Below are 24,225 nucleotides of genomic sequence, written 5' to 3'. Positions count from 1 at the left end.
GAGGCGGAGTAGAATTGATGTTTTAGTATTTTAATGCAAATGTGAAAAGTCTGGATAAGTGGATAAATCTTGAAACAAGCATGACTGTTGCACACGTATAAAACTTATTTAAATAGTCAGAAAAAACAGCAACAAAACAACAAATTGCAAAACATCACACCTTAAAAAAACAGGTCATTTTGGATTAAAAGGCTCAGGTTTGTATAAAAACAGGCAAGAAAGGCAAACACAAACTATGTGTCTTAAACTATTTGAGCACCAGAAATGAATTAAAATGATGCAACACTAACTAACAATATGCGCTTGCAGCCAGCCTCATGATCAGCGTTTATCAGAACAATGTCTAACAGCACCGATCACAGTTTCAGTGAGTTGACCTCGATGATCTGCTGCAGGATGTTGTCCACGTCGTCCGTCTCCATGCTGATGCCAGCCAGGTCCAGCTGGGGCAGCAGGGCTGTGAGAAGCACCACCACGTTGTTACGGATGCTGCGCAGACTCTCCGGTGAAGATCTGATCAGAGAACGTGTGAAAGAGGAGATCATTTTTTTTTATTTTTTTAAAGATTATTTTTTTGGCATTTTACATGCTTTATTGAAAGAGAGAGACAGATAGAAAGGGGGTGACAGAGGGGAGGACATGCGGCAAAGGGAGCTCAGGCCGGATTCGAACCCGGCTCCGCCGCAGCGAGGACTGTAGCCTCTATACATGGGGCGCCTGTGTAACCCACTACGCTACGGACCACCCAAAGAGGAGATAATTTTAAAGTTTTTGGAGAAGTGAGAGAAGAAGAGACAGCAGAGTGAGCTGAGCTCACTGCTCACAGAGCAGTAACTTTTACGTCCCTGCACACAAATGTAACCCTGCCAGCTACAGGAAATGACTCTTTATACTGGAGGCTACGAGAGACAGATCTTAGAAAATGTAACTTAACTGGACCCATTAATTGAATCTTTGAATAACTATTTGTTCATGTGTACTTATCTTGTATATGCAGAGATAGTTATAGAGTTATGGACACTGAAATGTGATTTACTTCTACTGCTTCTCACTGCCAAAACATTTAAATAAAGATTATTTAAATAAAGCTCTGATTAAGTACGTTATTTCTGGACCAGTAAACAAAATTATTATATACAGCTATACTAGTGGTGTGTGCCAACTTATTCTCATACAATGATTTGCATTACATCTTACAAAATATAACCTATGAACTATATAACCAGTCTATTTAACATTGTGGAACATTCTCATGGTTGCTGCTTTAAACACGTGGTAAACATTGTAAAATCAACTTTTTGTTTATGTTTAACCCTCTATCAGGCAAAGGACTATATTTGGTAACTTCAGGTAATCTTTCGAGAAAAAAGCTGCAAATTTACTAGATTAAAGTGGCAAATCTACAAGAAAAAAAGTTGCAGATTTAAGAGATTTAAAGTGGCAAATCTGCGCGAAAAAAGTCACAGATTTACGAGAAAAAAGTGGGAAAAACTTTTTTCTCACAGATTCACCACTTTAAATCTCATTAATCTACGCATTTTTTACGCACATTCTGGCAGTATGTAATATCCTCCAATATTCTCTAGGGTTAAAATTTGGAATTTGCAAGTATTTCAATGAGTGCCCTATTAAGGGTTAAGCAACAAAATAACTTTGTTAAGTTTGGGAAAAAAGATCAGGGTTTGGGTTAAAATAACGTCTGTTGTGCTTAACTACAAGTTGTGCAGTTTCGCAGGAGACGTAGAAAGAAGTTAAAATAATAACACTGACTTTTGGTTTCCCAGAATAGATAGATAGATAGATAGATAGATAGATAGATAGATAGATAGATAGATAGATAGATAGATAGATAGATAGATAGATAGATAGATAGATAGATAGATAGATAGATAGATAGATAGATAGATAGATAGATAGATAGATAGATAGATAGATAGATAGATAGATTACTTTATTCATCCCCGAAGGGAAATTCGGTTGTCACAGCAGTCCGGTATTCAAGTACAATAAAATACAATAGAATAAAATACTGAGGTAGCATAAATAAAAACAACAGTAGAAAAAAACACAGAATAGAACAAGAACAAGGGCACTTAATAAGTTAAAAAGAAGAAAAGAAGACACAAACACTGAAAGTCCCGTGTGATCGATCCCTCCATCTAGCCCCAACTCCTCCCTTTGTGGACTTTCTTGATCTTTATAATACCTCACCTGGCGTCCTCTAATCCTCCTGTCATAAGTACTACGACCACTAGAGGTCGCCACCTACAAAAGAACGCCAACATGTGGCTCACAATTGCGTGACTAATTTCCTATTACTTTCCGTAGATATTACTACCAACAATGGAGCACCCTGTGCCTTAACGTCTGCCTGGAATACCCACCTGTTGTCTTCACGGGCCTCGATGTCACCGACTCTGATCCTGCTAGGAGTTTCTGTCTTCTCCTTCTTTGATATGTTCTGGTCAGACTGCTCCTTCAGCCCACACAGAGCTCTCTGAGCCATGACCACCACCTCCTGACCCGTGCTGCTGGAGGAAGTAGAGCTCTAATGTGGAGGAAAGAAAGAAGATTACTCAGTTTGTTGTTTGATCTTCATTTTAGAATAACTATTTGAGCTGACATGGTCTCACAGAAATCCGTGAAATAGCCACGGATTCGCTTAACTCAAAATCCATGGAATAGCCTCGGAATCACTCAAATTTCCGTGAAACTGACACGGATTTCGCTACAATGCAAGTTAATGACAGTCATATCCCGTGGCTATTCCAACATACAAAGTGATTATGTGCATTCACTGAGTGAATATTTAGAAAATAAAACATATTTCTCACTAGAAATATAATCAAAATCCATTTTTATGCAGAAACTAAGTCAAAATATTGATTTTTTCACTAAAAATGAGCGAACTGTCCGCCGTGTTTTTTGTTCTGACCGCCGGGACCTTGAAAGTCACGTGACTTGGAACAAACCAATAGGAAAAAATATCCATGGAATAGCCACGGGATATGACTGTCATTAACTTGCATTGTAGCGAAATCCGTGTCAGTTTCACGGAAATTTGAGTGATTCTGTCGCTATTTCACGGATTCCTGTGAGACCAGGTTCATTTGAGCAGATTGCCCAGAATAAAGCATTCTTCTTTACCCCCATGTGTGCTGATATGTAATTGTATGTAATTTATCCTCATAATGAACCTAAAACATTTGGTATTAACAGACCTGGGTGACGTCTGTTTGGCAGCCGACCTCTCTGCTTGCTGTGGATGCTGGTAAAGCCACCGGCTCTCTGTTTGGCTTCTCAGCGCTGCTCTTGTCAGTCGTCATCGTGCCCTGACTTGTCGTTTTGATCTCCAGACCCAGAAGCTTCCGCAGCCTCTTTGCCTCTATCTCCAACACAGCCAGCCTCTGCACGTTAGCTTTCCGGTCGCTTCCTTCTGGAGGCAGTGGCCTGCTCCGCTGCCCTTCTGTTCGACTCAGAGGAGACACCATCACAGTCTGGGTGGAGGTGAGTGAGTGGGTCCAGGGGAGGCTGGTGGAGGTTCGCTGTGCTGCGTCACCTGGTTTCTCTACTCGGCTGCTGCTGTCCACCGTGGTCTTCTCTACGGACCATATCTCGTGTTTTTGTTTCTCAGGATTCTTCACTTTGGTCATATCTTCTGAGCCGGGCTGCCGCTCCTCCAGAACATGTCGCTTCTTCTTTGCGGAGTAAACTAATACTCCTAATTTCCTTTTGAATCTGCAGAGGAAGAAAGTCAGTTTGTATGTTTACCATGTGAAATTCAACTTACAGACACTTGAAACAGGTAATCCACAGACTGAGCATTTAATGGGCCTCATTTGGTAAGGAAAAAAAAACTAGAGAAAAAAAGAAAGGGGCTAGAGGTTCTGCTCTTTCTTTGTCATTGAGAAATTTGGGATCTGGTGTGCCCACCACAGCTGCTCGCGCTAGGTTAACCAGTGCATGAGTAGTGCAAGAGCAAGTGCCTGGCTCACGATCTGCAGACTGCAGAGGTAGTTTCGGCGTCTGGTCTATTTCTTTCTAACAGCAAACATTAGCAGTGTTTCCATTAAAGCCAAATTTAAATTTTGAAATGTTGTATAAAGAAAATGTAAATTAGGGACGATTCCAACTGGAAACCAACTGGTTTAGATCGAATAAACAAAGCTGCATAAACAAACTTTTGTCAGAAGATGGCAGGGTAATGTATGGCTGTAGGCTAATCCTTCAGTAAACAGTAGAAGAAGTAGAGAATGTGCGCCAAAGAAAAGAACAACAACAAAAAGAGTTTGCTAATCGGAAAACTTTGGCCACCAACAAGAGAAAATGGAGAGAAGTCTTCAGGAATTAGTTTTAATTAGGCAACTTATGATTGTTCTTTCAGACAGCTGATCAGTCAGTCAGTCTGAGTTAAATGTTTGTTACATTAAAACTTATTTGGAAAAATCGTTTCCATCTCCTGTTTTGCGCAATAACTATTAAAAAAAACAAAAAAACAACCACGTCAAGCGAGCAGAACCTGGCAGTCTGGCAACCAGGGCCGTTTCTTAGCCCTGTTTTAGGGATCCAATCACAGAACGGGGAGGGACGGCAAGATGATGACGCGTACTACTCGGCAGATGGAAGCTTGTAGTTTTGTAGTTTACTTACGCCTGGATTCCACTGGATGCGTAACGGCTGCAGATCCGTCGTCGGAGTCGTTACGCACCCATTATAATCAATGTGTGAGATTCCACCGACTGCAGATCCGCTGCGTAATGAGTCCGACAACGCATGGCCATCCGACAGCCCTCGCAACACTTGTGCAGAGCTTCTATTTTTGTCGGACGACGGAGCACGACGCATAAATTCAGCACAGAGCAGATCGTTCGGGACAGGAAGTCTTGCACAGACACAAAATAAAACACCGGTATATTTTCAAAATAAAATACCTCGGGTTCGCTAACGAGGTCGGCCGGCTCGTTAACAAGCCGGCTGACCTCGTTAGCGCTCGTTAAGACGGAGTCGCTGGATTTGTCTCCAGTCATTAACGAGGAGATGTTGATTATCTTCCAGTTATATCAATTGATTAGGCGTGAATTCGCAAGATCTCGTGCGTCCTCGGGACTACGCTGTCCGCAACAGCTCCGACACAGACGGATCCGGTGGGTGTTGACGGACTGCGTAGATACGCAGCCGTTGCGGACAGACCCCTGTCGGAGTCGTTACACATCCAGTGGAATCCCGGCGTTAAGGATCCAACATGGCTGCAGCAGACTCCTGTTTCACCATGAAAAAGGATGTTTTAGCCTTGCTTCCGACAGGATTTGGGAAAAGTCAAATAAACTAATCTACCAACTAGCGCCACTACTAGCCCCGCTACCGTAATGCCGGTGATCTCGCTACAAGCCGGGGGACAGCGGAGCCGCTGAGAGACCGGCAGCAGCTTGTTTATTGCCCATGATTGGCTAAGAGCTACCTACAGACGCTTTTGATAGACATTCATAGCGCCCAATAAACGGCTCTGCAGGATCGTAAACCACGTCTCCTCTACAGAGAAATGAACAGCTGGTTTCCAGACTAATCTCATTTGTGATTAGTCTGGTGTTAGCCAGGCTAGCACTACTGTGTAATACACTGGTGAAAATGTTTTTATGGTTGATAATTAACACACACGTCTTAACTAGCACACAGTAAACATGCCCCACCTTAACAAGCCTATGTCCTCTTCTCTTTCCACCGTCGCCGTGGTTGTGTTTTTGTCTCTCTCTTCATCTTGATGCGTGTGATAATTTGCTTCATGTTCCACTTGTGTCTTGTCTTTAATGACTGTTCCTCTTCCAACAGGCTTCTGTTGTGTGTGTGTGACTTCAGCTGGGAGTGCAGTTTGTGTCTGTACATCATCAAATATGTTTGTGTCTGCGTCTGTCTGATCATGTGTGTTTTCCTCTGTGTGATCAGGTGAGTGTGTGGACTGGAAGGTGGGCTGGCTCGGCTCTGATGAGCTGCGTGAGAGGATTTGATGTTTGTCCTGTTGGTCCTGAAACTCCTGCACCTGCGACACCAACAAACCAAGTACACTTACAACATATCCAGAGGTTGTCTAGCCAAACAGCACATGCCATTATCAACAGGAAAGGTGTCTAAAGTTAAAAACTTTTCACAAACCTCCAATGATTTTTCTCTTTTTCTGCTTTTGGGATGCTCACTGCAGGAAAAAAAAACAGATTAATGAGTTGAGAGGGACATAGACACAAAAGGTCAAAGAGGTTTAAGTTGAAAGTAACTCTTTCATAGCTCTCACTCAGTTTTACTACAATTCCCTGCTCTTTGTGATACCGAACCCATGGACACTGAGATCTGAAGGCTTACAGTGTCCCTAAATAATAGTCAGTAATTTCTATTTGGCTGTTTTGTCTCTAATATGATTGCTAGTAAGATTATCTGCTACTAGGCAAGTAGGAAAGCACTGAAAAATGAAGAAGAAGAAGTTCCATAATTACATTGAGCATTAAGTAGTACACGTGGTCTGAGAGAACTAACTACACTTCTGAACCTCCTCTTGGATGTTTTCAGGCTTCAGAAAATCTGGCATGCAAAGGGAGATCTGGCCAATCACAGGTGTGTTCAGAGATAGAGAGTTCCTATTGGCCGTTGATTCCTGTGCAGCTCCCTTCAGAGAGTGAAAGTCTGATCCTGCAGAAGTTGCTATTCTAGTTTTCTAACAATTGTCTTCAGTGCAAAGCAGCTGCAGAAAAGGGAGCCAAAGGCAGTTTGTCAGTCCTACTATAACGGCATTAGGACCACAAATCTGCATGAATCACATGCATCTGCCCGTTCTCGTCTGCTGGAAGAGGCTAGGACAGAGAGGGGAGAGCTGCAGGAGTTTCAAATTGTAGTTTCAAATTTTTTTTGCCTTTTCCATAACTGCCAAAACCAGCTTTAACTTCCAACAATTCACAAAGGAATTTAAACACCGGATGTTAAAGTTTTGGGTTTCAAATTGGCAAAGTGACAAAACAACAAAATCAATCACTCATTATTTAAATTTCTTTACATGTACGTATGAGTTACAAGTGACCATGTTCAGAAGAACTGACTCACTTTCAGTCCTGGGTTGACCATGGTCTGGCAGAGAGAGCAAAACTAGACACATGCAGTCTAGTTAAACCGGAAATAAGAGCATGAAACTGACAGCTGGAAACCGCAATGTCACATGAACCCACATGTGCACACAAGCATGCAGGAAGAGTAGCAGTGTGAAACGCCTGTCCGCGTAAAGATTCTCACACAGAAAAAGTTTGAGTCGAAAGAAATGAAATGTGAAATTACTGTTTCTTGTGGTTTTTCTGGTAGCTGGGTGTTAACTGCTCCTCGCCTTCTTCTGTTTCCTCTGGTGAAGAGCAACTTCTGAAAGACACAGAGCAACACAACTACTGCTTCAGCTCAGACCTTCCTGTTCCACCTTCCACACACACACACACACACACACACACACACAAGCACGCACACATGAACGCACGCCACTGGTTTCTGATTAAAGCACATGTAGATATCTTGAGTGTCTTGTGACAGCTTCAAGTAATGAGGTTTTGTATCTAATAAATCAATCAGATAGATAAACATGTGATCACTTCTATTTTAAGCCCTCTTTGTAGATAGTAGAGAGATGAAGAGGGAAATGAGGGTTAAGAGAGACACAATGTATTTCCCCGGAGGGACTTAAATCAGAAATCTTATGGCTGATGTTTAATGTTTTGCCCCTAAATTGCAGGGCCATTCCAGCATGTAACCACTTTAACCCATTTAGGCCTAAAACGCCTAGAAAAAATGCCTGCAAAACCTTTTATCATTTTAAAATAAGCCCCTAAAACCTGAAGTTTTTTTTTTAGTAATTGTATGTCTTTTTTTTAATAATTTTGTGTCTTTTTTGGGTAATTCTGTGTCTTTTCTAAATAATTTGTCTTTTTTTTGGGTCATTTTGTGTCTTTTTTTGGTGATTATTTCAAAGTTCTGGAAAAGTCTCATGTTGCATTGCAACACTCCCACATGTATTCTGATGCATTTCATTGGCCAAGAGATCGAAAATAGGTGGAAAAAAAACTACAAATACCACAAAATGACATCCAGGCTTTAATGGGTTAAGGGTCATTTCAGTAATTCAGCACTGCACTTACAGGAAGTTGGAGGACCACCTAATCTCTAACATTTTAAGTCCAATCCAAGGAAAGCACTGACTAGAAATACACACCTGTAGCGTGGATTGGGGTTCTGGCTGCAGTTCCAGCTGTCAGGAACCACACTGTAATGACCTGAAGGGACGCTTCGCCACTTCAGGCACTCTTCACACTGTAACCACGCGGGGCTTCTGTAAATACAGACATACATGTTTGAGAAGTGTCAGAAAAGAGAAGCTGACATTAGAGGGGAAGTCCATCCACCCAAAAATAATTATGATTGGAACAATTCTCAGATGATCTCAGTGTTTGTGGACATTAACACTTGGGAGCAGATATTTAGAACAAGAAGATTTTGTAGAAAGCTACATACAACACAAAATATTTTCTATTGAACCTCTAGTGCTGCCAAATAACTTTTTGCTTAATTGGTTATAACGGCTGTATTTCCCTGCCTCAACTTGTTTACTCTTCTTCGCAACTGTCATATGAGAGAAGCACAAGAAGCAGCGTCTCAACTCTCGTCTTTCAAGCTTTGGAAAATCTATTTCAACCTTCAGTTGACTTGACAAGTTCCTACATGAGAGGGTTTTATCTCTCTGGATAATTACCGTGGTTATACACAAAAGGCTTGTAGAATGAGTTTTATTACGTTTTTTGCACTTACTGTAATACATTTTAATTTTGGTGCATTGTGGAGGCAAGTTATGAAGACACTTGTTGGTTTGGAAAATAATAATAACAATAATAATAAGTGGAGTGAATCATATTGATCTGGATATATTTAAGTACCTTTTTTTTTCTTATTTTGAAGGGCAAACATCCATAAGTGTCTTGATAAACTGTCAACGGCGAGGGGAATTAAGTGTATTTTGGCCGTATTTTCACCTCTGTTTTGATATTTTATAATGTCTATAAGTATAGGCATAACGCTCAGTTACATTTTTTGAAAAGAAGTCCTTAAAAGAGGAAATGATAGATTGGTGACATGGAGATGACGTGGTGGTGTTCGTAGGTATTAATAAATCCGTAATTATCCGAATGAAACATCTTGTGTCTTTCCTTTCTCCAGCTGTTCAAATACCTAGTTAAGATCTCACAAACCAAAGGCCATAGCATATTATTTATTATTTAATATATTATTTATTTATTATTATGTTGTAATTATGCTAATAATCCAAGATACAATCCATATTTATATCCATATATTACTAGTGTTGTTGTTGTTATTGCCATTATATTATATTACATTATATTATATTGGGTCATTATATTATATACTGGGTACCAAACTTGGAAATTCTCTCTCTGGAATTATGCCGATACCAAAGAGTACCAATTGACATTAAATAAATCAGTGCTAAATGATCAGTTCCTGACAGCACATTCTGGTGAGAGAGTAAATTAAAGTATAGACAGAAAGAAAAAGAGACAACATAATTCCTGCAGCTTGTTCAAGTTATAGATTTTTTTTCGTATGTCCAAAACCTTTTTGTGAAACCAATAGTATGTGATTTGCATACCGTTTACGGAGAAATAATACAATATACAGTCATTCAGGGAGAATAAAGTCCCGGAAAAAGGAACCATTGGGTACCGGTACCGAGACTGAACTACAGATAAAAACAGTCGACACTCACTCAGCTTCTTGCCGCTCTTCATCTCTCTCTAGAGCCTGAAACTCTCGCTCTCTGGCCTTCTTCTCCGTCACTTCTTTCCAGTAGTCGTTCAGTTTCAGACCCAAAGCACCGAGGGTAAGTCTTGAGAGAAGAAAAAGGAAAAGACCGTTCATTTCTTTAACTGTTTTTAGTCATATCATAAACTCAACAGCGTAAATAAGGGTGTTTTTTATCTAGCCATTTTCCATGGTTTTCTTGATTATAACCAAAATCATTATCAAGAAAACCATGGAAAATGGCTAGATATTAGCTCTTAAATTAAATTCTTATGAGCTATTTTTGTTGTTATCATTGTATTTGTCCAAACAAATGTACCTTTAATTGTACCAGGCATTAAAATGAACAAGAAATTGAAGAAAACAAGGGTGGTCTAATAATTTTTTCCATGACTGTACATGTATTTCTTGTCTGTACAAATGTACAAAAACACTTTATCAGCTTCCCTGCTGTAAAACACTCAACACATTTGGCTTCACATGGAAAATGAAAGTGCAACCAGGAAAATTTTTCATTATTGCCGTCTCCTCATAACTTTGTAAACACAGTATCAGATTATCTGCTTGTATGGCATATATCACAAACCAGAGCAAAAAGGTAACTCACATTAGCACGAAGCTTCTTGTATGCATCTAGACTGTATGTACCTGTATTCTTTGGTGTATTCAAAGTCTTGCTTGTTGTGTGCAGGTTTGAGAAAGTTACACTCGATGATGCCGATGACCCCGAGTCCTGCCCTCTGGCCCGACATCTGCAAGGAATCGAGAAGGGAGATTTAAGCACAGGCAGGTATCTTTTCATATTATTTGGAGCAGAGCATAACGAAATAAAGACACAGAATTTTCCTTACCCTCAGCTGGCAGCCAACTTTCTCGTAGGCTTTAATGAGTCGGTTCTTGTGGTACATCATGATGCCATAGTGATCTTTGTTTTTCGGGTTCAGCCCAAAGGTCACCTTCACCTTCTCTCTCTGACAGACACCAGTCAAGGCTAACAGCAGTGGACCCCGGCAGGTTTCAGATTAATGGCAGATAATAAATATCAAGCTAAAGATACCAATGCAGAACAGGAGAAAGGTTCACATAAATACCTAATTTACACGAAAATGTCAAAATTAATTGGTCACTATTTTGATGGTTAAAGAATAACCATTAGTATTTTGTTTCAATTACAAAAGCTAAACATTTGCTGGTCTCAATGTTCTTTAATGTGGGAATTTAATGCTTTTCTTTGTCATATGTATTAACAAACTAAAGAGCTTTTGATTTTTGGACAGTTGGTTCGATAAAATGTACAATTTGAAGACGTCACAGCTGCCGTGTTCCAAGTCTAATCGAATTTTGAGTATTTTTAAAAAAATACACAAACCACCTTAATGTGGACATAAAAACTTTTATCCGCATTTTCAAGAGTTTTTCAGAATTTTGGTGTTTCCATCAAGCTTTTCTCATGCGAATCTTCAAGATGCATATAGAAATTAGTTGATAAAAACACAACGAGTGAGCCATCGGAAATTACACGGGACATTTTTCACTATTATCTGACATTTAGTTGTTGACAAAACAATTAATCAAAGGAATAAGGAGCTGTTAACCCTTACAGTCTCCTTGGCCATAGCAAACCAAAACAGTGTGAAGTATTTGCCTGACTAAAAAGAAGTCACAGTCACAGAGAGAGGGACAAACAACAAATCTGAAAGTGAAACAACAATACAGCAAATTGAAAACAGATATCACATCCACATGCATTTTCATTTTCTCCCCTCCAACTGTTGTCGTGTCTTGTTGGATCCAAACAAACGCAACACTGCCTGATTCATCTCCAGGAGCAACTAACTTCTCACTTCCTGTTTGCACAAACACAGATAATGACTTTATAGCAACACACACGTGAGCAAACACACAGGTATTAAAGGGATACACTGAAGTGGGGTTTGTACACGTCATGTTCAACGTGTTTCAGCCTCTTGGACACCAGCGCAGCCAGAATCTTCTTCCCCCTCAGTATAACCTGCGTCCTCGGCTTCAGATACAAGATACTGAGGTACGCCTGAAACACACAGAAAAATAGACACTGTAAAAAGAAAACATTTAATATTTAAAACAACGATTCTTTTGATCTGACACTATCTGTTAGGCCTCTCTTAAAAAGCATGAGTAAATGCATCTAAATTTGAATATTTTAATGACTCTTTGATTGTCAAAATATAGACAAAACAATTTGAAGGTGGCTTTTATAGGAAACTGGGGCAGTGTTACTACAAAACCACAGGTAATTCCCCGGTTGTGAAGACGGCGTCTGGTTTGCACTTGAAATTGGCACACGCACACACACACACACACACACACACACACACACACACACACACACACACACACACCTACACTTGGTGACTCACAGACACCTGCAGAGGACTTTATTTGCTGTGCGCTGTAAGAGCAGAGACTTTAACCAGACTTAGCCAGACTTTAACCACTGTAACCACTACATCTGTTCCCCTGAACTCTAACTGTGCATTGCAAACAATGGATCTTCATTTGTGGTGAGTTTTAGTGAAGGATAAAGACAATCATTAAGAGTTGAGAAAAATTGGTATGTACCAATCTTTACGATCAACTTTCACTTCCAACTTTTAAGCAGAAATCAATAAAAAGTGCTCAAAAATGGAAATATGGATATCTACAATTTCATGACAACTGAAAAATCCTTCAAGATAAGATAAGATAAGATAAGATAAGATAAGATAAGATAAGATAAGATAAGATAAGATAAGATATTCCGGTAACGCTTTATAATAAGGTCCTTAATAACCATTAATTAACAAGTAATAAGGCATTGTTCTTGCTTTATATCCGGTAGTTGCAAAAAGCATAGTTAACTTATAGTTAACTTATAATAGATGAGCAATAAAGTATATTTTAATATCAATAAGCAAACAAAATAAGATTAATAAAGGCATGGCAAAGACATAATGGGTGGGTCATGGGTGTTTGTAATGCCAATATTAACACTTATATAAGCTTATAAACACACAATAATGTTAACAAGCATCTTGTAAGGACTTACAAGGGCCTTATTACTTGTTAATTAATGGTTATTACAAGGACCTTAATATAAAGCGTTACCGATATTCCTTTATTAGTCCCACAAAGGGGAAATTTCCAGTGATACAGCAGCAAAAAGTGTATAGCAACGTGTATACAACATTGGTGTGACTTACTGTCTTGGATGACTCACTAATTCAATTATTTTGTCTGAACATCAATAAATCAGTACAACAATTGTACTGAAATAGCCGTACACTGCAAAAAAGCCAACTTGTATTTTTTGGCCTAAAACAGTGATTTAAGTTGGTAGAACTTGGAAATATAAATTATTGACATTTAGGGCAATAATGTAAGTTAGCACAACAAAGGAAGCCAGTTGTCTGCTCAAAAACAACTTTGTGAGTTGTTGTTACTTATATCTTTAAGTTGGGGTTCACAACAAGGGACAATAGTTCTGCTAACTCTTATTTCTTTGTTGTGAAATGTGGGAAAGCGGTGAAATTCGGTCATTAGCGAAAGCTAGCGGCTAACTGATGCTAGCGGCTAACTGTTGCTAGCGGCTAGCGGCTAACTGATGCTGCCGGCGCTGCTTATTACAGATACAAGAGTAGCCATTAGCGTATCAATGCTAACTCAAAATTGTGGTCGCAACATTAGCTGACATTTCATAGCGGCGTTACAATCGTGCCAATTCAGCACATTGCAGAAGTTAGCAGAAGTAAGGATTAGAAGTTATTACAATGTAAAATTATAAGTTAGTAGCCTACAACTTACAGTTGAGTTGACAAAAATCTGAATTCAGAGTTGAGCAAACTCAAAAACAAAACTTAGAATATTTTGTTTAATTGTCCAACTTAAAATTGTATCGAAGTTTGTTGCCTTGAAATTTTGAGTTCATCCAACTTTTCTTTTTTTGCAGTGTACAGTCAGATACCAGCAAAACACTGGACGAATAAAATGTTCTTTCCTCTGTCACCTTAAAAATGGTTGAAAAGTGTCAGCGGACAGGCAGTAAGGTAGTAGACCTCTGCATGGTCGTACTGGTGCAAAATGTGCTCAATACCTACACAGGAAAGGTCAATTTTCATTCCAGCTCAAAAATTCATTATATCAACTTCCATATTCCATACCATAGTCCCTCCCTCCATCAGGGCCAAAACCTCCTGCCATCACAACTGTTTCTTCCCCTCTATACGTTAAATTAGCATATGCACAGCCACCTGACCTGATCTAACTCTATATTTGAACATATTTCTTTTTTTTTTTGTAATTATCTTTTTATTGGGAAATTTCAGAACAATTGACAAGTACAAGTTTACAGTTGTTCATCAACATTGTTCAGAGCCAAGGGTTTTGTATCAATAGCTTCTTGTTCCAAATGTCCATTGTCCATTCCCTTTTAATAATATGAGTATGGATTTGTAAAGAAAAAGAAAAAGAAAAAAACAAAAACCCTAAAATTTAACTATTTACAGAGGGGTATAGAAGCAAAAAGTAAAAACATGAAAAAATAAATATAAATGTCTGTAGCAGTTGGGCATCATTCAGTATTCACGCCACTGTGATCCAGTGGGAAAACCAAAAAAAACAACAACAAAAAAAAGTGGACATTTCTTCAGCTTGTTTCCTTGCCAAAATCCTTCTTAAAGGTCTGATGAACTGCACCAATCTTTCCCAGTGTTTCATGAATACATCTAGCTTTAGGTTGAGAGAAAAAGTAACCTTTTCCATGGTATATATATCTTTTGTCACATCTATCCAATTTGTACATATTATTTCAACTGATTATATTTTCTATATTGTTTGTATGTTGACTTTCCTTAGTCTGAAAAACCCATATTAGCCTTAAAAAATCCATTATCAGTCGGGCCCTTATTTGAAGTAAAAGTATTCAGATTAGATCTTTTTTTGGAATCCAATGGATTCGATTACTTATTACAAAAATGTAATGTGTTTTCAATAACTTAAAAATAATATGACTTAACCATAGACTGTATAAAATATGGACATAGTCTCCATGACTTCACCCAGAGGAGTCTGAAGTGGGGGGCTCTCTGACTCCTGCTAACTCTGAGAGATGAGGTGTGGATGAGCTGTGAAGCCTGTTTTCTAAACACACCACCTGTGATGGCACCCACCTGTATTCAAAGCGGCCACGCCTTGTAACTGTAAGCCTTCATATAAATTCAACAGGTGAGTTGCATAAATAGGGCTACTATGCTGTATTATAATTACCACAAACACACACGACTACCACTAAATATACCAGCACATTGGGGAGACATGAGCTACTGCACTGAACATAATTGGGTAACGCTTTATAATAAGGTCCTTAATAACCATTAATTAACAAGTTATAAGGCATTGTTCTCGCTTTAGATCCGGTAGCTGCAAAAAGCTTAGTTAACTGTTAGTTAACTTATAATAGATGAGCAATAAAGTATATTTTAATATCAATAAGCAAACAAAATAAGATTAATAAAGGCATGGCAAAGACATAGTGGGTGGGTCATGGGTGTTTGTAATGCCATTATGAACAATTATGAGATACTCATGAGACTTTTATTAATGTTCTTAAGCATTTGCAAACTGTTAACAAGTTTCTTATCAGTGCTTATAAATCTCTTATAGCCTGCTATTAGCTGTATTATAATGCCATTATTAACATTATAGGCTTATAAACACACAATAATGTTAATAAGCATCTTGTAAGGACTTACAAGGGCCTTATTACTTGTTAATTAATGGTTATTACAAGGACCTTAACATAAAGCGTTACCCATAATTGTACATAACAGGAAGACGGTGCCGTGTTTTCAGTAGCACCAGACCTGAGGAACATCCTCATATCCTCCTCTGTGTTTTTAGAAACCACACAGGTGACACACTGTTTCTCAACTCACCCTGAGACTGTAGTGCATGTCTGGGATGTTCTGATCGACTCTCAAGGTTCCGTTGTTCCTGAGACCTTTCTTCAGCTCCTGAATCTGAATCTCGGGCAAACGGAAGTCAGTCACATCCGACTCAAAGTCGATCTCTGGCTTGCCGTCTTTGGCCCTTTGGGATAATATCAAAGGGAGCCATTGTTAAAACAGATAAAGACACTTTTCATATAACTGATCCCACATTAATTTACAAGGAGAAGCCAAATTTTCCAATCTTGGAGCTGCACATGTGGGTTTTGAATAGTTGGCATAATTCTTAAAGATTTTTTAAAGTTGGAAACTTTCCATGGTAAATAATGAGAATTTATGGAAATGAACAGGAATAAACCATGAATTTACAAAACTGAAGGTTGGCCCTGAACAGGGAACATAAATATAGTTGGCGAAAATACATTTTACGACAAAAACAACTTGATTTCATGCAAGTAAACTTTAATCTGCTATTCCTCAATCACATGCACATAGCACACCACTTACTGCGGGCTGCTGAGGCCACGCCCCCTACACACACTGTGCATTCCTCCAGATGATGAATAATAAATAAATAATATTGACTTTTGAGACTATTAAAACCACACATTTGAGCCCATGGACTACATAAAGTTATATTTTAACATTTTGAATGGGACATTTTGGGGATTTTAGGATTTTTTTTTACATTCATGTTTAGATATGATACAGTTTGTTTCCATAATTCAAAATCTGCAATATTTTCAAAATTCCTCACCTTAACTAACTAGGGAATTTTACCATAAATGAACCACCCCTTTGGAACCCGAGTGTTGAATGTGTCTAAAAGGCTGCAGTGTCCAATCCAATATAAGTTAATCATCTTACACTAAGCAAGCAGCACAGTTTCAATCAGTCTGCTGATTATGATATGTGCAATACTTGATGATAATGATCAGAGTTGAGACACGTTTCTGACTAACATTAAGAGGAAGCAAAACAAGAAGACCGTCTGAATTATTTCCTGACATGAACAGTGTCTCTTAGTTTGTGGACCTTTGCTGAAGAAAGTCAAGTTTAAAAGGTTTCAAGTTTCCTCTCCTCCATGAAAGTGATGACAATATGGGCTTTGTTTCTGCACCTGTTCATTTGCATGGATTTGTGTAAACGTGCGCTGGAACAAACATCATAAGTGTGTGTTCGTGCTTATTTGCCTGTTTCTGTTTGGTCCTTATTTGCATACATCAGTCTAACATGAGCTTCAGTAGAGCTTCCCTCAACACATCTAGAAACTCCAACCAAGAATTTTTATGTGAAGTCAAGCTAAAGGAATGGTTTTAAGATTTTTGTAAATATGCTTATTGGCTGTATTGCAAATAGTTAGATGAGAGCTTAGTATAAAGGAGCAGGGGAAAACAGTTGGCCTGGTGCTACAAAGTGATGCTGCAAGATATCTTTACCTACAATTGTATTTACAGACTTAAAAATAACTTAGTTTGGTAGAGATCATCCCCTAAAAACATCCCACCATGATCATTTTAATGTATTTTTCAATGGAAATGAGAATAATGCAAACATTATGCAAATATGAAAATTCCCTCTTATGTCAGTAATTAGAATAATCATGCAAATTGTGCAGCCCTACTCCAGGCCTTGTGACCTTGACCTTGTGATTCACTGTGGCGTTGGACAGCTGTCGGCACTCACAGACTTCCCAGGAACTCAAACTCTGTGACTGGTAATGTCCGGACAATTTGGATTCAGCCCAACATGCAGGTGCCAAAAAAAAAAAAAAAAAAAAAATCTCTCCCTCTCCCTCTCCCTCTCATTTACTTTTGACTAAATTTACCACAAGCAAATGTTTGATTCTGACCTGCGGATGTTCCAGATTAAAATCTTGGTGCCTTTTTTAGAGAGAATGGAGTCAAAGTGTGCATGTATCTGCTCCTGGGAGGAGATGATGGAGTGTTGCAGGATGGCTGCCAAGCTTGCCTCCGAGTCCTCGGTCACCACCAGAGACTGTAACACTGAGTTAAGGTCATAAAGGAGCTTTCAAAGCCACAAACATATTCTCTACCAATCCTTATTTTATTCATGAAGGATATTGGTTTGTTGGTTGAAGGGGACGATGGGGACGATGACGGCCTGTGCCTTGATGTTCTCCAGGTAGGTCTGAGACAGCATTCCCACCGTCTGGCAGCCGCCGTTTTTGGTGAAGATGAGCGCGTCGCGGCCGAGGCGCATGGAGCCAGACTTGAAACCGTTCCCGTAGACTCCAATGGCCTGCTGACTGGCCCTACCTATACCCTTTTCTGTGAAACCAAAGCTGGACATGAAGAAAGAGGGCGTGAGGAAACAAGAACATGTGTTTGTGTGCATATAAAAGATATAACTAAGGTTTATTTTTTAATTGCCATTATTCATCAACAGATGCCAGAAACAATGTGAGAAATGCAATTTTTCCAGTGATGAAGAGTCTTAAATCATGTAGCTTGTTTTGTCCAAATCTTTTGAATCCCCCTCTTGCGGTCTGCTGTTTCTGTGGACTCTTTTAAAAATCAGATAAAGACCTATCTTTTGAGACAGGCGTTCGGATGACACGCCTGCATCGTAAATATTTTGTCATTTCAATGTGTGCATTGTGTTTTAATTATTGTTTTTAAAAAAATGTTCTGAATATGTTCTCCCTTTTTTCTGTTTAGCCTTTTGTGATTGTATTACCTATTTACTTACACACACACTTAATTTACAGTGACAGAAAAAAAACAGCAACATTTCAAAACATTAAACTTCTTTATTTTTTAAAAGATTAATGGATTATCAATCTAATTAAGATAATATCAGATATGACTTTATTTATCCAGCAGGGAAATTTAGTTGTCACAGCAGCTCAAGGTACAGGCACATAGATAAAGAAGAAAGAATAAAGAATATAAAAAATAAGACATATACACACATTCTATACACATTGTAAACATTCTATGCATACATTTCTGCAATTTGGCATTTATTATTAATATACATTTATTGTGTTTGTTTGTTTTCCTGAGAGTACTTTGCATGTTTACAGATATTGCACACACACACACACACACACACACACACACACACACACACACACACACACATGTGTGAATTTAATTGACAATTATGTCACATATTGCACATAATTGTTAATTAAATTCATGTTACTGTAGTTATGATTAATCCACTGCTAGTTTCATTTATATGTATATGTGTGTATTTACATGCTTATTTGTGTAAAGCTGATGGACACTGTGATATGTGGATCCTTATCAGTGAATGTGTGTTTGATACAAAACGTGATCTAAAAGCGCTGGTGACTCACAGTCTGTGGTTTAAAAACAGAAAAGAGGAACAATGTGTTTGAGTACATGCAAGAAAAACGAACATGCTCCATTCACTCTTTGATGAGCTTTTCACATTTAGCTTCATGTGTGCCGTACCTGAGCATCTTGTGCAGCTTGTTGGGGGTCATGCCGCTGCCATTATCAGTGAAGGTTATACACAACTGACCCGCGTCGTCAACTACATCGATCCAGATCTGCTTAGCGGATACACCGGGATCTGATGCGTTGTCTAGAACACGGAAGAAAGACGCTAATTAACAACAGAGAAAGAAAGAAGGTCGGAGAGATGGTCGGGTGGAGGAACGGGAGATTCAGTGTTTTGGTCCACAAGAGAAAGAAAGAAGTGCATCAAGGCATTCAACCTTAAATCAGCTTGAATGAGATTTTTAATAAACTTACAACAGAAGTTTTCCCAAGTGAGCTAAAAGGTAATTGGCTTTCTTCAGTTTTCCTCAAAAGTTTGAACAAATGCAGAGTCAAAGAAAATTTATTCTAACTAATTTGAACTTTTATGTAATCAGAGTGCTATATGTCTTCTTTAGCAGGTTTTATCAGTTTGGATGACTTGCACAGAAGGTGGAGACAGATAGGACTATAAAGACATGCAGGGAACACATAATAACTTTTCTACAGAATTACCAAACTGTCAGTGAGTCTTAAGGGGGGAAAGCTCTGAAATTAAAGCGGCTGAACGTTGATCTGACTATGCTGCTGGCTTCACCAGTGTTAGAACGTTTGATAAAGTGAACCTAAACTTGCCACAGTAATAAGTGATATTGATATTACAGGAAGTGCATGCTGATAAAACACAGTATTATTGTTTTATTGCCCTAAGCTGCATGTTAATACTGTACACATCTGATAAGCAGCCACAGCACGACGACTCCTGTGTTGATGTGTGTATGGTTTAATAAAAAGTGTTTTGCTATTTTTATTTATGCTTCATAATGAGTGGAAAAAAAGTAAATTTACTCATTTACAATTTTAAGGTACATGTACCTTACCTGAGTATTTCCATTTTATGTAAATTTATACTTTTCCTTCACTAAATTTTGACGCAGACATTGTACCTTCTACTCCACTTCATATAGCTGCCAGCTTTAGTTACTTTTTAGGTTGAGATTTATCATAAAAAATGTGATCAGTTTAAAGTGGTCAGACTTTTTTAAATTTTTTTTAAGTAAATTAAACCTCATAACAGTATGTAACGCAGTTAAAATGAGCCTTATCTTAAGAAAATCTTAAAAGCTGCTTGCATAAATGCATCAATAATTGTAATCCAATAATTTATTTGGAATATTTACAACAATCCGAGTGGGTTCATTCTGCATGACGAGTACTTTAACTTTTGATACTTTAAGTACATTTTGATGCTGACACTTTTTGTACTTTTACTAAAGAAAACGTTTTGAAACTTTTACTTGTAGTGGAGTAATTTCAGTGTGGTATTAGTACTTTTACTTAAGTAATGGATATTTCTCCCCACCACTGTTTATAATCTATCTACTGTAGATGCTATAACATACATGTATTATATAACCTAGTTTTAGCTAACGTATCTAATCTAAACCATGCATGTGTTTATATACTCTGCTGCCATGACCTTTTACTTTCCTTCCTTAACAGATTTATCTCATCACTTATCTCTTATATCTTAACACCTCTCTGACACCCGCAACTACCATTAAACATCACCTTCTCAGGTGATGTTTGCTGCATCTTGTTGTGAATTTCATCACTTGCATCACTATTATGAGAACTACAGGGTTTTTGTTTACTCATAAAATGACTTGGTAACGCTTTATATCAAGGTCCTTGTAATAATCATTAATTAACAAGTAATAAGGCCCTTGTAAGTCCTTACAAGATGCTTATTAACATTATTGTGTGTTTATAAGCTTATATAAGTGTTAATAATGGCATTACAAACACCCATGACCCACCCATTATGTCTTTGCCATGCCTTTATTAATCTTATTTTGTTTGCTTATTGATGTTAAAATATACTTTATTGCTCATCTATTATAAGTTAACTATGCTTTTTGCAACTACCGGCTCTAAAGCGAGAACAATGCCTTATTACTTGTTAATTAATGGTTATTAAGGACCTTATTCTAAAGCGTTACCAATTACCTTTTAATGCTGAAATGTAACTTTCAGGTCTTGCATCACGTGAGCAGAGAAATCAGAAGATGTCATGTAAAGTATCTGCATTTAAACGACACACTCCCTCACTGCTCTTCCTGTCAAAACCAACCCAGCAGCCAACAGCCGGCCAGCACGTCTGCGCCAATGAGAGAGCACAGAGTGGAGCAATGACAATGTTGACAGGCCAGAACAAGGAGCTTTGCATCACGTGCAGGGACGAATCATCCAGTGATTCATGCTGGATTAAAGTCCAGACTCCTAACAACAAACACATGTGATCCCATTCAGAATAACTACAAAACTTGACCTCTCTCTGCAAGTTGTTAGAATTTTAGGAATAGCATGACCAGTGCAAAGAGACAACAAACAACATGAATACAAATGCAATAATAATAAAAAATGCTATCTTAATAACACAATTATTACGATGACAGTGCTCTTTGGACGCTGACGAGCGTTAAGGAGTCATAAAGTCACTGAGGTTGTAAAAGAGGAAGTCCGCTTAGTCCATTTTAGCAGCAACAGCCAGTCCACTTTGCGTGCGACTGCGGAAGAGTGCACGACATGGAAGCGTGAAAAGTTGTACCAGCAACAGCAACAGCAGCAGCAACACACAGCTGCAGGTGCACAGCTCCGCACAGCACACTGACCTACCTATTAACTCCGCAACCGCGCTGAAGGGCCAGGTGTGACTGGTAGAGTTGCTGTTCAGGAAGGAAGGACTCATCTAGAGAAGAAATAAAAACAAAAGTTTGTTTCAGTTTCAATTCATATGCACTTTCAGGAAGAAGAAAAAGTTACTTTGAAATTTATAGTATTGCACGGATAAAGCTACATAACATGCCAAGATATGAAAAAATGTGAAATACGTACGGAACTCAAGCGAATCCCATGTTCGCTTAATCTCGCCATTATTGCGACTGACTTATGCTTTTGGTGGCGCCGTGTGTTTTCTGCGCACGTAGCCAGTGACAAGCAGTGGGCGTAGCGTCCGTCCTCTGGGCTGCACTAAAGGAAGTTCACTCAGAGATTAAAGAGCAAGATCTCACGGGATCACTGCGACACAAGTGGTCATTAAAATGATTCATTCAATTATGCACTTTTGAGATAATTTTATGCAAAATTGACTGTGATTGATACCACACCACATTTGTACATATTGTTTCTACTGTTTATATATATGTTTGTATGTTGACCTTTTCTATTCTTCATATTTTCTTTGACTGAAGTACCTACTTGCTTTCATCTACATTGTTGCACATAAAGTTGGAATAATTTTGTTGTTAGACACAATACTTTATTGATTGTTATTACTGATGTATTTAAATAGGAATAAACAAATAAACAAAAAAGAAGATATACACTTTAGTAAATTAAACCTCATAACAGTATGTTACGTAGTTAAAATGAGCCCTATCTTAAGAAAATTAAAAGCTGCTTGCATAAATGCATCAATAATTGTAATCCAATAATTTATTTGGAATATTTACAATAATCTGAGTGGGTTCATTCTACATAAAGAGTACTTTAACTTTTGATATACTTTAAGTACATTTTGATGCTGACACTTTTTGTACTCTTACTAAAGAAAACGTTTTGAAACTTTTACTTGTAGTGGAGTAATTTGCACTTAATGATAATTTTCTGCAAAATTGTCTGTGATTGATACTACACCAAAAATTCCACTAAAGTTGGAATAATTTTGTTGTTAGACACAATACTTTATTGATTGGTATTACTGATGCATTTAAATAGAAATAAACAAATGAATTGATTAATAAAGTTTTGAGAAGATGTACACTTTATCTGTTAAGAATAAATCACATTGTCACACTCATTTCATGGAAAGAGGTAAACAACATTTTGTTCCAACTTGAGCAACAGTATATTTTAGTACTTTGTTCTTACACCACAGCAAATCCCTTGTATGGAAAAACCTACTTGGCAATAAAAAAAACAAAAAGATTCTAATTACATTTCTCAATCACTTTTACTTATTCTTTACTTATCAATATTACATCACATGTAACAAGACAGCTCCTGTCATTGTGTTCTTAGATACTTTACTTAAGAAAGGGGTTCCCAAAAAAATATTTTAAAAAAAAGTTGTGACATTGACCAAAATATAAATACCATAATGTAATGATTTGCTAATCATTTTTGACATATGGTATATTCAATTAAATTGTACAAAGAAAAAATATTTTATGTTTATGTGTTTTTGTAAACAGCTATACAAATTGTTAATTTGATGCATTCTGGTTTTACACAAGTCTCTGTACCAACTTTTTTGGAATAACGATCGTAAAAAGTGGGGCACGGTTGCAGCGAGGCTTTATAAAAGCATGATCAAGTTTGTGAGAGGACTGCCATGAAAATGTAAAGCTGACTCAAGCATCAACCTTCAGGGCTAAAAAGTGAAGCCAATACAGAAGTTACAAAAGCTACAGTTCCTCCACTGTCCACTTGAGGTTGGCTCCAAAAGCGAGTCAATCCCCCATAGACTCCCCATGTTATAACCCCCAACTTTACAGCAAAAATAAACATTTACATTTATGTTTACAGCCTGCTACAAAACAGCTTTGGGCTCTATAGCTTCCTTCTGATTTCATTACAACTGTGAGGTGGGTGACTTTTGAAATCACCAGAAGGATGAGGTCATTGTGAGAGACAGGTCGCTGCCCCCACCACACCACCTGTCACCACGACTGAACAAAGCTGAAGCTACTAACAAACAGCCAATCACAGAAAAAAACAAAACGAATGATCAGCTAAGGTGTGAAATAGCTGCGACCAGAGGCTGACACTTCAGCATCATGGTAAAGAACGTTTTAATCATAATTTCACAGCTGCACAGACAGGAATGTCGAGAAAATCAGATAATGGTAAAAATAAAGTGCATCCAGAAGTTTAACAGGTCCATCTGACAGCTG

General features: G+C 38.2%; 1 protein-coding gene across 1 annotated transcript; it reads right to left on the bottom strand.

The window, feature by feature from the left end:
* Nucleotides 1–14: 14 nt before the first annotated feature.
* zgc:152774 (uncharacterized protein LOC553526 homolog) lies at nt 15–22,286 on the bottom strand. Its single transcript, XM_059345464.1, has 17 exons — nt 22,166–22,286; nt 21,947–22,019; nt 19,241–19,373; nt 17,879–18,099; nt 17,647–17,794; nt 15,783–15,936; nt 11,753–11,881; nt 10,683–10,802; nt 10,480–10,583; nt 9,797–9,916; nt 8,231–8,347; nt 7,312–7,389; nt 6,148–6,187; nt 5,688–6,034; nt 3,222–3,738; nt 2,385–2,548; nt 15–513 (listed from the first exon to the last, which is right to left on the bottom strand). Exons 1-17 carry the CDS (start codon nt 22,202–22,204, stop codon nt 357–359), a joined length of 2,661 nt encoding a protein of 886 aa, XP_059201447.1. The 5' UTR covers nt 22,205–22,286; the 3' UTR covers nt 15–356.
* Nucleotides 22,287–24,225: the final 1,939 nt, after the last annotated feature.

The sequence above is a fragment of the Centropristis striata genome, chromosome 12 (assembly GCF_030273125.1).
Source record: "Centropristis striata isolate RG_2023a ecotype Rhode Island chromosome 12, C.striata_1.0, whole genome shotgun sequence".
Classification (NCBI taxonomy): Eukaryota; Metazoa; Chordata; class Actinopteri; order Perciformes; family Serranidae; genus Centropristis; species Centropristis striata.
Note: the sequence above shows the minus strand (reverse complement) of the source record. Positions and strands in the feature narration are given on the sequence as shown.

Excerpts from the sequence above, each read along its gene's own strand:
- zgc:152774 (XM_059345464.1), bottom strand. The coding sequence starts at position 22,204 with ATGGCGAGATTAAGCGAACATGGGATTCGCTTGAGTTCC. Across the intron at positions 19,374-21,946 it reads CGCGGTTGCGGAGTTAATAG|ACAACGCATCAGATCCCGGT; the intron begins GTAGGTCAGTGT and ends TCCGTGTTCTAG. Across the intron at positions 6,188-7,311 it reads CAGAAAAACCACAAGAAACA|TGAGCATCCCAAAAGCAGAA; the intron begins GTAATTTCACAT and ends TTTTTCCTGCAG.